We start from the raw sequence: 15572 nt of genomic DNA on the forward strand, positions 1-15572 counted from the left end.
TGAACATTAAGTGAGCTAAATGGCTAATAATGTCTGGCTAATAATGGCTAATAATGTCTGGCGTGTATTGCAAGTGCAGTTAAGGAACTGACTGTTGGGATGCCTGGGTGGCTCAGTGGTTGAGCGTTTGCCTTTGGCTCAGGGCATGATCTAGGTCCAGGGATCAAGTCCCGCATTGGGCTCCCTGCCTATGTCTCTGCCTCTCTCTGTCTCCCATGAATAAATAAAATAAAAAATCTTAAAAAAAGGAATTGATTGTTAACAGTGGTGTGGATACTATTATAGAGGCAGTAAAGGTGTTCCACAAATGCTGTGAAATATTGACAATTGGGGATGACAGCTCTGGCAATTTTTATGTAAGTTTGAAATTATCTTAAGATTTTTTATAAACAAAGAATGACCTCTCATTTTTAAAAACATGCTCCAAGACTTTTCTTCATAGGGAACCTATAGCATTTGGGTTTCACATTCAGTCAAAATCCTTCCATGCTGCTGCTTTCTTCCCCTTGGACATTTCAAACAGGTATTAACTCTTGCATCATGATGTTGCAAATTTACTCAGAAGTACTTTTCTTTCATGGCTACTGAGACTAAATAAAACTTTATTAATTTTACATGCTTAATCAGCCAGACATTTTTGAGGTGAGTAGTCAAAAATTAACACTTTTTGAAAAGAAGAAATGTATGCAGTATCCAGGGAATATATAAAAGTAATAATATATCATGTCCATCAGGGGTTTTCATGGGAATGTAAGGCTGGTTTAATATTTGAAAAATCACACAATATAATAAACTATATTTGCAGTCTAAAAAAAGAAAATCACATGATAATATCAATTGATGTGGAAAAAGCATTTGACAAAATTCAGTATCCATTCATGATAAAAACCTCTAAACCAACTAGGAATAGAAAAGAGCTTACTCAGTTCAATAAGGGGCATTTATGAAAAACCTATACTACCATTAGACTCTATATTGGAACTTTGTACAGCTTTTTACATGTCACTCATACTTCAATAAAGTGCTTTTAAAAAACCAAACCAAACCAAGCCAAACCCCTAAGAGTTAATGGTGAAAGATGTAATACTTTTTCCCTAAGATGAGGAACAAGGCAAGGATTTTCACTCTAACAATTTCTAATCCATATCATACTTAAAGTCCTTGACAATACAACAAGGCATGAAAAAGAAATAGGAGGCATACAGCCTGGAAAACAAGAAATAAAATGTCTTAGTTTTCCAGATGACATGACTATTTATATAGATGATCCAAGAAATCTAAAGAATAGCAATAAGTGGGTCGCCTGGGTGGCTCAGTTAGCTGAGCACTGGATTCTTGATTTCAGCTCAGGTCATGACCTTGGGGTTGTGGAACTCTGAATTGGGCTCAGTGGGGAGTCTGCTTGAGGATTCTCTCCCTTCTTTCTGTCCCTCCCCCTGCTCATAATGTGTGTGTGTGTGTGTGTGTGTGCCTGCACTCTTACTCTCAAATAAATAAATCTTAAAAAAAATAAAGTACAGCGGTAACAAAATCTTTGCTAGTGAGCAAAAACTTTGTAACAGAAATAGGAAGACATCTGATAGGTTCATTAGTAGACCGAACACAGATGAAAGAATCTTTGAGCTTAAGGATATATCATTAGAAACTTCCAAAATTAAAAAAAAAAAAGATGGGGAAAAAATTGGAACAGAATGGCTAAGAACTGTGGGATAACTACAAAAGATATGACACACAAGTAATGGAAATAACAGAGGGAGAATGAAGAGAATGGAACAGAAACAATATTTGAAGAATAAGACTGAGAATATTCCCCAAATTAATGTCAGCCACCAAGCCACAGATCCAGGATTAATGCCAAAAACTACACTTAGATATATTCAAGCTGTAGAAAATCAAAGTTAAAGAAAAAACTTTAAAACAGCCAGAGGGTAGGGGGAACCACCATACCTTAGGGGAGCAAAGATAAGCATTACATTCCCTTTTTCCTCAGAAACCATACAAACAAGAATAGAGTGGAATGAGAGAAGAAAAACCCCACCAACCTTAAAGTTCTGTATTCTGAGAAATTATCCTTCTAGAGTGAAGGAGCAAAAAATACTTTTTCAGACAAACAAATTGAGAGAATTTGTTGCCAGTAGACCTATGTTGCAAGAAATGTTACAAGAAGTTTTTTTTTTTTAAGATTTTATTTATTTATTCATGAGAGATACAGAGAGGCAGAAACATAGGCAGAGGGAGAAGCAGGCTCCCTGCAGCGGCCTGATGCAGGACTCAATCTCTAGGACCCTGGGATCATGACCTGAAGCAAAGGCAGACATTCAACCACTGAGCCACTCAGGTGCCCCTGTTACAAGAAGTTCTTGAAAAGAAGGAAAAGGATTTGTCAGAAACTCAGACTTACATAAAGAAAGGAAGAATATTAGAGAAGGAAAAGTGAAGGTAAAATAAATATTTTTATTTTCCCTATTCTTAGCTGATCTAACAGTTAAGTTTGTTCAAAATAATAAAAGCAACAATATATTTGATGATTACAGTTTATATACAGATGAAATGAATAACAGAAATGATACAACAGATGGAAGAGAGGAATTAGGGATACTTTACTATTATAAGACATTTTTTAAAAAAAGATTTTATTTATTTACTCATGAGAGACACAGAGAAGCAGAGACATAGGCAGTGGGAGAAACAGGCTCCACGCAGGGAGCCCGACGTGGGACTCGATCTAGGGTCTCCAGGATCGCGCCCTGGGCTGAGGGCGGCACTAAACCGCTGAGCCACCCAGGCTGCCCTACAAGACATTTTTTATTTTTTTATTTTTATTTTTTAAAGATTTTATTTATCTATTCTTCAAAGAGACACATGCACAGAGAGAGAGGCAGAGACACAGGCAGAGGGAGAAGCACGCTCCATGCAGAGAGCCTGACGTGGGACTCGATCCCGGGTCTCCAGGATCACGCCCTGGGCTGCAGGCGGCGCTAAACCGCTGCGCCACCGGGGCTGCCCAAGACATTTTTTTAAACAAAGTTATATATAAACCTTAAATATAGCCCAGCAATCTACTCCTGAGCATTTACCCCAGAGGAATGAAAACTTATGTCAACCTGAAAATGCAGGCATGAATGTTTATAGCAGCTATTCATAAGAGCCTGAAACTGGTAATAGCCCAAATATCTACCAATGGGTAAGTGGGTAAATGAGCTGGTATATCCACGCAATAGAATACTACCCCAAGCATAAAAGGGAAGGACCTAAGATTATAACTAATAACTTGAATGAATCTCAAAGTAGTATGCAGTGTGAAAGAAGCACTTTCAAAAGGTTATACACTGTATCATTCTACTTACAAAACAATTTCAAAAAGACAAAACTATAGTAACAGTGAAGAGCTCCACAGTGCCAGGTCTTTTGGCTGGGGGTAGTGTGTGACTTTTGGCTGGTGGTAGAGTGACTACAAAGGGGGCACTATGAGAAATTTTATTGAAGTGATTAAACTTGTTTTGTTTTGTTTTTTAAGATTTTATTTATTTATTCATGAGAGACACAGAGAGAGGCAGAGACACAGGCAGAGGGAGAAGCAGGCTCCATGCAGGGAGCCCAACATGGGACTCAGTCTTGGGACTCCAGGATCTTGCTCTGGGCCAAAGGTGGAGCTAAACTGCTGAGCCACCCGGGCTGTCCAACTTCTGCTTTCTGATTGTGGTGAATCTATATATGTGTTAACATTTAGAACTATTTGCCAGGGGATCCCTGGGTGGCGCAGCGGTTTGGCGCCTGCCTTTGGCCCAGGGCGCGATCCTGGAGACCCGGGATCGAATCCCACATCGGGCTCCCGGTGCATGGAGCCTGCTTCTCCCTCTGCCTGTGTCTCTGCCTCTCTCTCTCTCTCTCTCACTGTGTGCCTATCATAAAAAAAAGAACTATATGCCAGAATGTTCTTTCTGCTGTTATGAATTTAAAATTAAAAATTTAGGGACACCTAGGTAGCTCAGTAGTTGAGCATCTGCCTTTGGCTCAGGGCATGACCCTGGAGCCCTGGGATCAAGTCCCACATTGGGTTCCCCACAGGGAGCCTGCTTCTCCCTCTGCCTATGTCTCTGCCTCTCTCTGTGTGTCTCTCATGAATAAATAAGATCTTTTAAAAAAATAAAGATTTAAAGGCAAAAAAATTTTATTTTTTTTTAAGGCAAAAAAATTTTAATACAATTTCTCTTTTCAATAAAAAGACGGTAAACTATAAATATTTCCTTAACACCATAAAAATTTTGTATCTCAAACCAACAAAAAGCATCTTGTTTAAAGGTGACACTCTGTAAAAGCTCCCATTACAATTAGGAATAAGACAAAGGGGCCCATTATTAGCACTGTTTATTTTGGAGGTGCTAATCAACACAGAACAGTGAATAAAAAAGGTGGTATACAAATAAGGTAAAATATTAGAATTGTCCAGATATGATTGATTACATGGAAAAATTAAGAGCATCAGTGAAAAATGAAAAAATTTTAAGTGAAAAAGAAAAATACCAATTCAAATATTAAATCAGCCAAATAAATAAATAAATAAATAAATAAATAAATAGGCAAAAATAGTTTTCAAAGCTATTATTTCCCAGATTTGTTAATGGTGTGAGGAATGGGCACTCTTAGTACTGCTAGAAGGGTACTTTTAAAATTTAAAACATAACTTTTCTGGAAGACAGTAACAACAACAACAAAAACAGTTTTTAAACTCCTAGTAGGGCAGCCCCGGTGGCTCAGTGGTTTAGTGCTGCCTTCAGCCCAGGGCCCGATTCTGGAGACCCAGGATTGAGTCCTGCGTTGGGCTTCCTGCATGGAGCCTGCTTCTGCCTCTGCCTGTGTCTCCCTCTCTCTGTGTCTCTCATGAATAAATAAATTCTTAAAAAAAAAAAAGGGTTGGTACTTCAAAAAAATAAATAAACTCCTAATAATTTTCATCACATGACTTTTGATCTAGCTATTTCACTTTCAGGAACTTCTCCTAAGAAAATGATCATAGTTGCATCTATTAAACGGGCAACAAAGACGTTCATCACAGTTGTGCTCATTTAACATTGAAGCGATGGAAACAAACTGTGGGCTCAGCTCTAAGGATCTTGGATTTTGTCCTCTGCTTATGTACACTCTCCCCAGGTGACATCATTCATGGCTTTTCATTGTAATCTACAATCAATTATTTCCCAATATAAATTACCCCCCCGCCCCAGACATATAAGTTAACGTCAGGCTGATATATTCAACTGCTGATTAATATTCCCATTTGGGTGTCTGCAGACACCTTGAACTCTGTATATTCAAACCAATGGGTCTTTTTTCCCAGCAAATTTGTTACTTCTCTTGTTTAGTGATGGCAACCAAATTGCCTGGGCTCATAATCTGGGAGTCCCCCAGTTTCTTCCCTCTCCCTCCCTGCCCCCTGCCCCATATCAGATCAATCCTGATAAGTCCAGATAAGTCCTGTTGACTCTACCTCCTCCATTTCTCCCTAGCCTCCAGGATCTAGAGAAAAAGTAGTAGTTTACAGATGTCTATGGCACTTTGGCCTTAAAGCAGCACAGTGGTGGAAATGCCATCTTCTTCTCCCCCCCCATCTGCCTCTTTGCAATCCATGGCTCTGGTTGGCTGCCTCTTCTATTTTTACCCTGGTAACAGGTCTGGCTCTTCAATTCCTATTTACTATCATTATCACATCACAAAAATTTGACTGTGTGGCTGTGTTAATCCAGAGTATAACAATATGATGAAAAGTCTAGCTTAAATCTGAAGTCCAAACCCTATTCTAGAACTGGCTGGGTTGGATCCACTACCCCATCAGCCATCATGTCCATCAGCATCAGACTGAGCCCAAAGCATACCATTCATCCACTCCTCTGACTTGATGCTAAACTCATATGCAGTCAGCCATAGCTGCTCATAAGGCACTTTGTTGATCATCAAGGCTTGCAGGAGAGGGAAGGTACTCTTCTCCTTTTCCAACAGTTCCTCCTCCTTATTGATCAACTGCAGGGCAAAAGGGGATGCTGTTTAATTGGGTGGGTGGTTTTCTGAACCCTAGAAGACACCATGGCAAATTTCTCAGTGTTTTCAAAGACAAGTTGAAGAAGATGTTCATTCATCCAGAGAGTAAGAGAGGAAAATAAGACATAGGCTCAAATAAGAAGGTCCTTCTGCTACCTCTGAGGGCTGTGACAGCTAAGATCTAGCTGGATTAAACTCTAGGATAAATTGCTGCTTGCTCCATCATCTTTGATCCCACTCTACCATATCCATTTCCCCATTTTCACAATTTTCATATGTATGTTAGCTGTTTACATGATGCTGCCTTTTTTTATGCTGACTTACTTCAACAATAAGAGCTTTAAGGGTTAAAGAACTCACTAGTTGACCTTCAGGGAAATTTATTTAGCCTCTCCAAGCCTTAGTTCTCCTATTTAAATAGAGATAAATGGGGATGATAACAGTACCTACCCCAAAGGTTTGTTATGGGTATTAAGTGATATATTATATATGAAGCCCTTTGTATATTGTCAAGCACATAATAAATACTCAATGTATGAGAGCAACTATTCTACTGTAATTGTTTCTTTTTTTTTTTTCTGTAATTGTTTCTTTGTGTACTCAATGACTAACAAAAAAGCTGCCATAATGTAGGGGTGTAGAAAAAGATAGTTGAAAGCACCAATGAATGAACTGGTCAATCCACCAATCAATACTATCCACCTGACAGGTAATGTTAAGAAAATACAAAACTGAGAAGCAGACTCAACAGGACAGGACAATCATAAGTCTCCAGCCCCAGACGCCAAGACTCCAAACCTCAAATTCCACCAGTGCTTGATCTAGGTTCTTTGAAAGCTCGTGAAGCTTTTCAACATTGTTCTTCATTTCTTCTGTGGTCATCACTTCACGTTTCCTAAACCCTTCCAGTTCCTTGTTGTAGCCTTCAAGTTTCGACCCAAATTCTGAGCACCTAAAAGTAAAGGACAGCCCCATCACATTTGAACTTTCCACTTTTGATTTTCAAAGTATCAGCAATTGCCCATCCATACTCAAGCCTGGGGAGAATGTGATCTTCTAATGCATTTTATATAAATTATCCTACACATATATATAATATATATTTATATATATTTTCTATATATAGATAATATCCTTATTTATCTACTTATTATCCTACATATATAAATATATATATATAAAACTTATTATCCTACCTCCCAGAGATGTCTGCTGTGATCCTATTGGCAGTTAAACATTTCCAGATGTTTACCTGTACAGGTAAATATGTAGGTGTGTATATATATGAACTCTATATATACCTATTCCATACACACATCATATTTAAAATGTGTGTATATACATATTATTTAGTCATCCATTAGATACTTATTGTTGAGGGCTTCATACATTTGAAGGACTGCTCTAGGCATCAGGGAGACATTTGTGATATATACTATTAAGATCCCTATCCTTGTATTTTAGTTTGGGGAAACCTAGATAAGAAACATATGGATTACAAAATCAATGCCCAGAAATCAATGGCATTTCTATACACTAACAATGAGACTGAAGAAAGAGAAATTAAGGAGTCAATCCCATTTACAATTGCACCCAAAAGCATAAGATACCTAGGAATAAACCTAACCAAAGAGGTAAAGGATCTATACCCTAAAAACTATAGAACACTTCTGAAAGAAATTGAGGAAGACACAAAGAAATGGAAAAATATTCCATGCTCATGGATTGGCAGAATTAATATTGTGAAAATGTCAATGTTACCCAGGGCAATTTACACGTTTAATGCAATCCCTATCAAAATACCATGGACTTTCTTCAGAGAGTTAGAACAAATTATTTTAAGATTTGTGTGGAATCAGAAAAGACCCCGAATAGCCGGGGAATTCTAAAAAAGAAAACCATATCTGGGGGCATCACAATGCCAGATTTCAGGTTGTACTACAAAGCTGTGGTCATCAAGACAGTGTGGTACTGGCACAAATACAGACACATAGATCAATGAAACAGAATAGAGAACCCAGAAGTGGACCCTGAACTTTATGGTCAACTAATATTCGATAAAGGAGGAAAGACTATGCACTGGAAGAAAGACAGTCTCTTCAGTAAATGGTGCTGGGAAACTTGGACATCCACATGCAGAAGAATGAAACTAGACCACTCTCTTGCACCATACACAAAGATAAACTCAAAATGGATGAAAGATTTAAATGTGAGACAAGATTCCATCAAAATCCTAGAGGAGAACACAGGCAACACCCTTTTTGAACTCGGCCACGGTAACTTCTTGCAAGATACATCCACGAAGACAAAATAAACAAAAGCAAAAATGAACTATTGGGACTTCATCAAGGTAAGATGCTTTTGCACAGCAAAGGATACAGTCCACAAAACTCAAAGACAACCTACAGAATGGGAGAAGATATTTGCAGATGACGTATCAGATAAAGGGCTAGTTTCCAAGATCTATAAAGAACTCTTAAACTCAACACCAAAGAAACAAACATCCAATCATGAAATGGGCAAAAGACATGAAGAAAAATCTCACAGAGGAAGACATAGACATGGCCAACATGCACATGAGAAAATGCTCTGCATCATTTGCCATTAGGGAAATACAAATCAAAACCACAATGAGATACCACCTCACACCAGTGAGAATGGGGAACATTAACAAGGCAGGAAACCACAAATATTGGAGAGGATGCGGAAGAAAGGGAACCCTCCTGCATGTTGGTGGGAATGTGAACGGTGCAGCCACTCTGGAAAACTGTGTGGAGGTTCCTCAAAGAGTTAAAAATAGACCTGCCCTACGACCCAGCAATCGCACTGTTAGGGATTTACCCCAAAGATTCAGATGCAATGAAACGCCGGGACACCTGCACCTCGATGTTTATAGCAGCAATGTCCACAATAGCCAAACTGTGGAAGGAGCCTCGGTGTCCATCGAAAGATGAATGGATAAAGAAGATGTGGTTTATGTATACAATGGAATATTACTCAGCCATTAGAAACGACAAATACCCACCATTTGCTTCAACGTGGATGGAACTGGAGGGTATTATGCTGAGTGAAGTAAGTCAATCGGAGAAGGACAAACAGTGTATGTTCTCATTCATTTGGGGAATATAAATAATAGTGAAAGGGAATACAAGGGAAGGGAGAAGAAATGTGTGGGAAATATCAGAAAGGGAGACAGAACATGAAGACTCCTAACTCTGGGAAACGAACTAGGGGTGGTGGAAGGGGAGGAGAGCAGGGGGTGGGGGTGAATGGGTGACGGGCACTGAGGGGGGCACTTGACGGGATGAGCACTGGGTGTTATTCTGTATGTTGGCAAATTGAACACCAATAAAAAATAAATTTATTATAAAAAAAGAAACATATGGATTGATGAATGGGTGGGTGAGTGGATAGATGGATGGATGAATTCATACATAGATAAATATAAGATGAAGTATTTCTGATAGACTTAAAAACTGAAAAAAATAAAACAGGGCAGAGTGCCTAGTGGGTGGAAGTAGAGGGCTACTTTAGCTAGAATGATCAGGGAAGATCTTTTTTACAACAAAGAAGGTCACACATTTAATTCTCCCTTTTTCTAACAAGGTAGACTATATTATATAGTGTTATGCTATAATTGCTTAGCACATTATAGTTTCCAAAGTACTTTCATGTCCACAATATATACATATGTATATATTTCATACAATAATACAGTCATTAGTAAATAGGAGACACTCAGGAAACTAGGTTGAGTAAGTCCCAAAATGTATTTGAGGGACTACCTGGAGTCTGAGGGAGGATAATTTAGGGATTTAAAAATGGTGGATTGGGCAGAATTCTGGCATGTTCAAAGAGAGAGGCTTTAATGAAGGGACTATGTACACAGGTAAGATATGGGTAGCTTCCGAGGGAAGCCACTATGACCTTTAGGGCCAAAGGAGCAGTGGGAACGGAAACCATGGAGAAGCAAGAATTGTCATCCAGGAGGGATGAAGCTACTGCCAGAGCTCCAGGGCTAAACAATGAGGGAAAGGAGAAAAAGTCATCACTCTCCAAACTCCTGAGGCTTTCTGCTGGTGGAGCCCTGTCTGGATCCAACAGACAAGGGAGACAGAGGCTAGACTATGGGTGTCAGTTGACTAGGCACTAAGTGGACAGAGGAGGAAGAAGGTGTAAGAAGGAATTGAGGGTTGGGTGTGGGGATTAGAAAATGGGGAATAATTAGTGCCGAAGCAAAAAATTAATGTGGCTGGTAAAATAGGTCAAGTTTCTTTCTTTCTTTTTAAGTTCTATATATTTGATAATAAATTTGGATTAAGAGAGAGCAAGAGCAAGGAGAGGGAGAAACAGATTTCCCACTGAGCAGGGAGCCCCATGATGTGGAGCTCGATCCGAAGGACACTGAGATCATGACCTGAGCCCAAGGCATATGCTCAACTGACTGAGCCACCCAGGTGCCTGGTCAAGTTTCTTAGAGAGGTAATGAAGTTGCTTTCACAGAAGACAAATTAAATGAACATTGCTCAGCCCCCCTCACATACTGTTCTCAAGATTAATGCAAAAATGATGGATGTGAGGTTTAAGCATTCAGTAAAGAGAGGGCTGAGCCCAGGGCTTCGGATTTCTCCTGGAGCCCCTCCTCTGCTAAATTCTGCTATGGAGAGTGGAGGAACCAGTAGGTGTCATCAGGGTGAGAGTTGCCCCTCCAAGAGCAGATAGCCAGTGTTCTTCTCCTCTCATCATAAATGATAGTTCCCATTTCTCCCAGAGTCACCCCTTACTCCTCTGAACTTTAACAACACTTATTGATTCTAAGTAGTGTGACAGCACTGCTCCAAAAGTGTACTTGCAAGGCTGTGGTTTATCAGTGAAGCATTTTTTCTCCCCAAAGAAGTCATCGTTCAAGGTATGAAGGTAGCAGACAGCTTTTGAATTCCTACCATGTGCTAGGTACCACTCAGGCACAATCTCAGGTCATCTCACTTCACCCTTTTGCACAATGAGAACTCTCACAAAAAGATATGATCTGAGATGGGCTCAGTTATCCAATTTTCCAGATGAGGACACTGAGGCTCAAAAAGAGAAAGAAACTTGCTCTTGTTCATCTAACCTACAAATCAGTTCCATGATGGAGGCTGTACATAAGGGGACATGGGGTAAATGGGGACACTGTACTTTCTCAATTTTGTTGTGAATTTAAGACTGTTCCAAGAAATAATTTTATTTTATTATTTTTTAAAATTTTATTTATTAATTAAAAAATATCAGTAGCACCCATTTGGCTAAAATTTCTGGGTAGAGAGAGAAGAAGGTTGCTGGAAGTGTGTACACACACACACACTTTTGTTGTTGCTGTTGTTGTTTTTTTCTGGATAGCAGACCTAGGCCATATTTTGAAGGCAGCGAATAAATAGTTTTCTCCTTCAGTCCAAACTCCCATTCTGTGTAGAAATCCCTGCTTTTATCTACTTGTTTCCTTTCTTGTGAGTATTTACAGGGATTATAAGATCCAAAGTTAGGCTGGGGGCCATTCATGTATGAAGGGGATAGTAACTGGTAGAACCCTACTGTTCATAAACCTAGTGTTACAAGCTGGGATGGCCATGAGTGCATGTATGTCTTTGCCATCTATGTGGTTCTTGACCCACTTCACTTGACATTGTTTGATTTTTCAGTAGGTCTGGTCTGTATTTTCTCTGCCCCTGGGTCAAAATTTTTATTTAGTTTTATTTATTTATAGTTATATTTATTTATTTATAAAAAATAAGTTTTATTTAACATGTCTGGAATACAGCACAGCACATAGTAAAAATCTGTAAAAAAAAAATCCTAGTTGAATTGACAAATAATGAATGAATAAATTATATAGCCACATTAGTACTGAACAAAACCAGCTGCCAAACAGGCAATCTCTCAGCCTCCTACCATGCCTCTATGATCCCTGTCTTGCTATCTCACAAATCTGTGATCTCTAATGTAAGGGGGATGATTTTGCTATTATTATTGTGAGGCCATTATGCCATGCCACTATTTTTGTCTTTTTCTCTCTGCACTGCCAAATTCCAATTGTTCAAGGCAGGGAGGGAAGGAACTGGCAGGGTCACTATAGTGAATGAAGCAGGCTTAAAGAGAACATCCCTCAGTGGGAAACAAAAGAAAATTCTTTCTCTACCAGTTGTTTCCAGCCTTCGCCCACGCATTGCTGTGGGGGGGCTCTGAGCAGAACCAGGAACCTACAGCGTGTTATCCAGTGGGTATCATTTCTAAAACAATCTCACACTCTTCCTGTACCTTTTAATGAGGTCCATCTCAGCCTGATCCCTCTTGCTAAGGAGCAAGTTTCGGCTGTTTTCAAAGATATCTTCAATCTGGTCTGGCCAGAGGAACAGAGTGCTGTTCAACTTGATATCCTCTTCTGCAAAACACATACAGTCAGCTCCAAGACACTCCTCAGCATAGGTCAACATGCAGGGAGTTAATTCAGCAGAACAAAAGGTCAACAGAAGTGGGTGGGGGGTGGCAACGAATAGATGGGCCCATTATGGATGAATGATAACCAACATTTATGGAGCACTTACCAAATGCCAGGCTAGAAAGATAATGGTATTGTCATCCTTGTTTTTGCAGATGGAAAACAAAGGTTAGCCAAGTAGTCAAGATCACACTGCTAGGAGGTGGCAGGGACGACTTCAGTCCCAGGTCTAACAAACTCCAAAGCCGATGTTCTAACCATTGTGCTTCACTGCGTTCCCAGGCTAGGTTTGGGTAGAGTAGAAACCTGGGCTCATGTTTTGATTCTCCTCTTTAAACTGTCACCATCTGAGTCCCAGTCTCCCTTTTGGTTAAATGTCAGTAATAAAATCAGTGCCAGATACCCTGCTCATCCTAAGACTCTGGTCAGCTGAAATATCCTGGGTTCCCTCTGTACCCTTGGGAACTTAGGAAGCAAAGGTCCAGTGTGTGTTCACATGGTCAAGGGCACAGCTCATGAATATGTGGGTTGACAGGGCATTGCTTTCCACTCCCAGTCCCCATCTCTCCATCCCATCACTCTTCCCCACAAACACCATGAATACCAGGTAATTCACAGATGGAAGAAGGATCTGAAAACTTAGCTTGTGGACACTGTATCAGTTTTTCCTTCAGAACCTGGTCCCTACAAAACTCTACCTTAGCCCAATAAGCCTTGAAGGGGCCCTAGCCATTTCTTTCCTTTTAAGATATACAGGAGCATGAAGGAAAGTGCCCTGGCCTCTCCTCAAAGGTGGAATTGCATTAAGATTATAGATGAAATAAATCTATCCATTTATAAAGGGACTCTGCATTTGGAAGTGACTTTTTCAGAAACACCAGACACAGATATCAAGAAAGGCATCTAAGAACTCATCAAGTCCCTAGATATTTCTTCTTTTAGCTTAACAATAAGATCCCTTTTGTTTGATTCAAATTTCTTTGTGTAAGAGTGTGGAAATTAGTGCCTTTAATATATGGGGATGCTTGAAGAGCAGCTCTCCCAAAATTGACATTTAGTGGTAGGATTACTAACTCTCCTTCCTGACTCCTTATTTCTAAAAATATAAATATACATTTGCATATAAGTCTACAGGGTGTTGGACTTACGGGGTAGGTCTGCATAATCCATCAAGAACTCTAACCGTTCAATTGCATCTCTAAGTTGCCTCCTGAGTTTGAACACGGTGACATTACTGGATTTCTTTAAGAATTCAATGAGGAATACCAGCTCCTCAGTATTGGCAGGAATCTCACTGACTTTGTCTGCGATGATATTGTACTGATTACAAATGCTACAGGGAAAGAAACAGCCACCATCACCATTATCACCTAAAATCAGTTTCTTATAAAATCTATTATGCTAAACAGGCATGATTCTTATTTGTCGACTAGAATAATGGTTTCCAACTTTTCTCTACCTGCAAATCCATGATGGGTAATATTTACATGCACACCACACTCAATAATAAAAACAGTAGTAAAGGAAATAATATCTCATGGGTTTACTATGTTCTATGCCCCATTCTAATCACTGAATATATATTGGCTCATTTAATCTTCACAACATTCTAAGGGGTAGGGATGATTATCAACATTTTAGAATGGAAGAAAGTAAGGCTGAATAACTTTATCCAAAGCAACATGGTGTGGAGGTATCAGAGACAAGATGTGAACTTGGTTCAATCAGTTCCAAAGCTTGTACTCTTAATAAATGTACCATGGGTAGAATCCAGATTTAGACAAAAACAACATGAATACCACCATCACTACCACCACCAATAGTGACTCCTTGAATTTAATGTTGAAGTAGAGCACTAAATTAATTGGTAATCACTACTCTTCACAGTATGTCAGCAAATTTATCCTCATGTGCTAGGAGTAGTTCCTAGATGATAAAGAGAAACTGACATTCAACCACTGGATCTAACTGCCCACTTCCCAAACACAAGACTATGAAAAAGGGTACTACTATAAGGATAATTCAAATTTATACAAAAGACAATGATGACTATCATCAGTATTTTAATTATAATTAAGAACAAATTATCTGCAATACATCCATGCCTAGCACAGAGTGGCCTTCAAGAACTGTTAGCAAATTGCTCTCACAGTGTTTGTTATTAGTCTGATCATTACACTGATCATTACATGTTGACGTTCATAAATTACAGATAAAAACCACTCCTCTCAATATTGAAGTCCTCAATATTCTTTTTTTTTTGTTTTTATTTTTTTAATTGAAGTATAATTGACACTCAATAATTCTTCTTAATGTAAGGAGACCTCACCATAATGAAGCTAATTTTATCAAACTGAAGAAAAAAGGATTAAAACATCTTTGCAGATGCTGCCAAGACTTTAGAAATGAATTTTTATGTGATTTAGAAGATTTCTGCAGAGAAAAATTAACTACTGCACAACATAGGTTCAATACTATAGACTAGAAGTATTTTTCCAGTTCTTGGACTCTGAGCTACATTATATGTCGTTTCCTTTGTATTTTTAGTTGGGTATCTTACTAGTCAGCTTAGGCTACCACAACAAAAAATCACAGACTGGATGACCTAAACAACAGAAAATTATTTTTTCACAGTTCTGGAGGCTGGGAAGTCCAAGATCAACATACCAACTAATTTGGTTCCTGGTGAGGGCTTTCTTGCTGGCTTGCAGACAGTTGCCTTTCTCACTGTGACCTCATGTGATAGAGGGGGAAAGAGTTCTGGTGTCTCTTCCTCTTCTTATTAGGGCAATAGCTCTATTGGATTAGGGCTTCATTCTTGTGACCTCATTTAACCTCATCATCTCCTTATAGGCCTTGGTTTCAAATAGTCACTAGACACTAAGGCTTTGCTGTAGACTGAATGTGTCAAGTCCCTGAGGGCAGAGAAGATATCCCCCTTAATTATTCCCAGAAGCCAGTGCCTTGCTGGCACAGAGCAGGCACCTTCTGAGTACTTAGGTAAATGAAATTTAGTCTGTTGTAACAGCTGAGTGACTGCTCCTGCTGGTGAAGGGCTCTG

General features: G+C 39.2%; 1 protein-coding gene across 1 annotated transcript in view; it reads right to left on the minus strand.

The window, feature by feature from the left end:
* DNAH3 (dynein axonemal heavy chain 3) overlaps positions 1–15572 on the minus strand; it is a 172201-nt gene that overhangs the window by 118107 nt on the left and 38522 nt on the right. Inside the window, 4 exon segments of the mRNA XM_055340043.1 lie at positions 5874–6018; positions 6835–6988; positions 12331–12454; positions 13660–13844. Of these exon segments, the coding sequence (XP_055196018.1) occupies positions 5874–6018; positions 6835–6988; positions 12331–12454; positions 13660–13844 (608 nt within the window).

This window comes from Nyctereutes procyonoides, unplaced genomic scaffold (genome assembly GCF_905146905.1).
Source record: "Nyctereutes procyonoides isolate TBG_1078 unplaced genomic scaffold, NYPRO_anot_genome, whole genome shotgun sequence".
Lineage (NCBI taxonomy): Eukaryota > Metazoa > Chordata > Mammalia > Carnivora > Canidae > Nyctereutes > Nyctereutes procyonoides.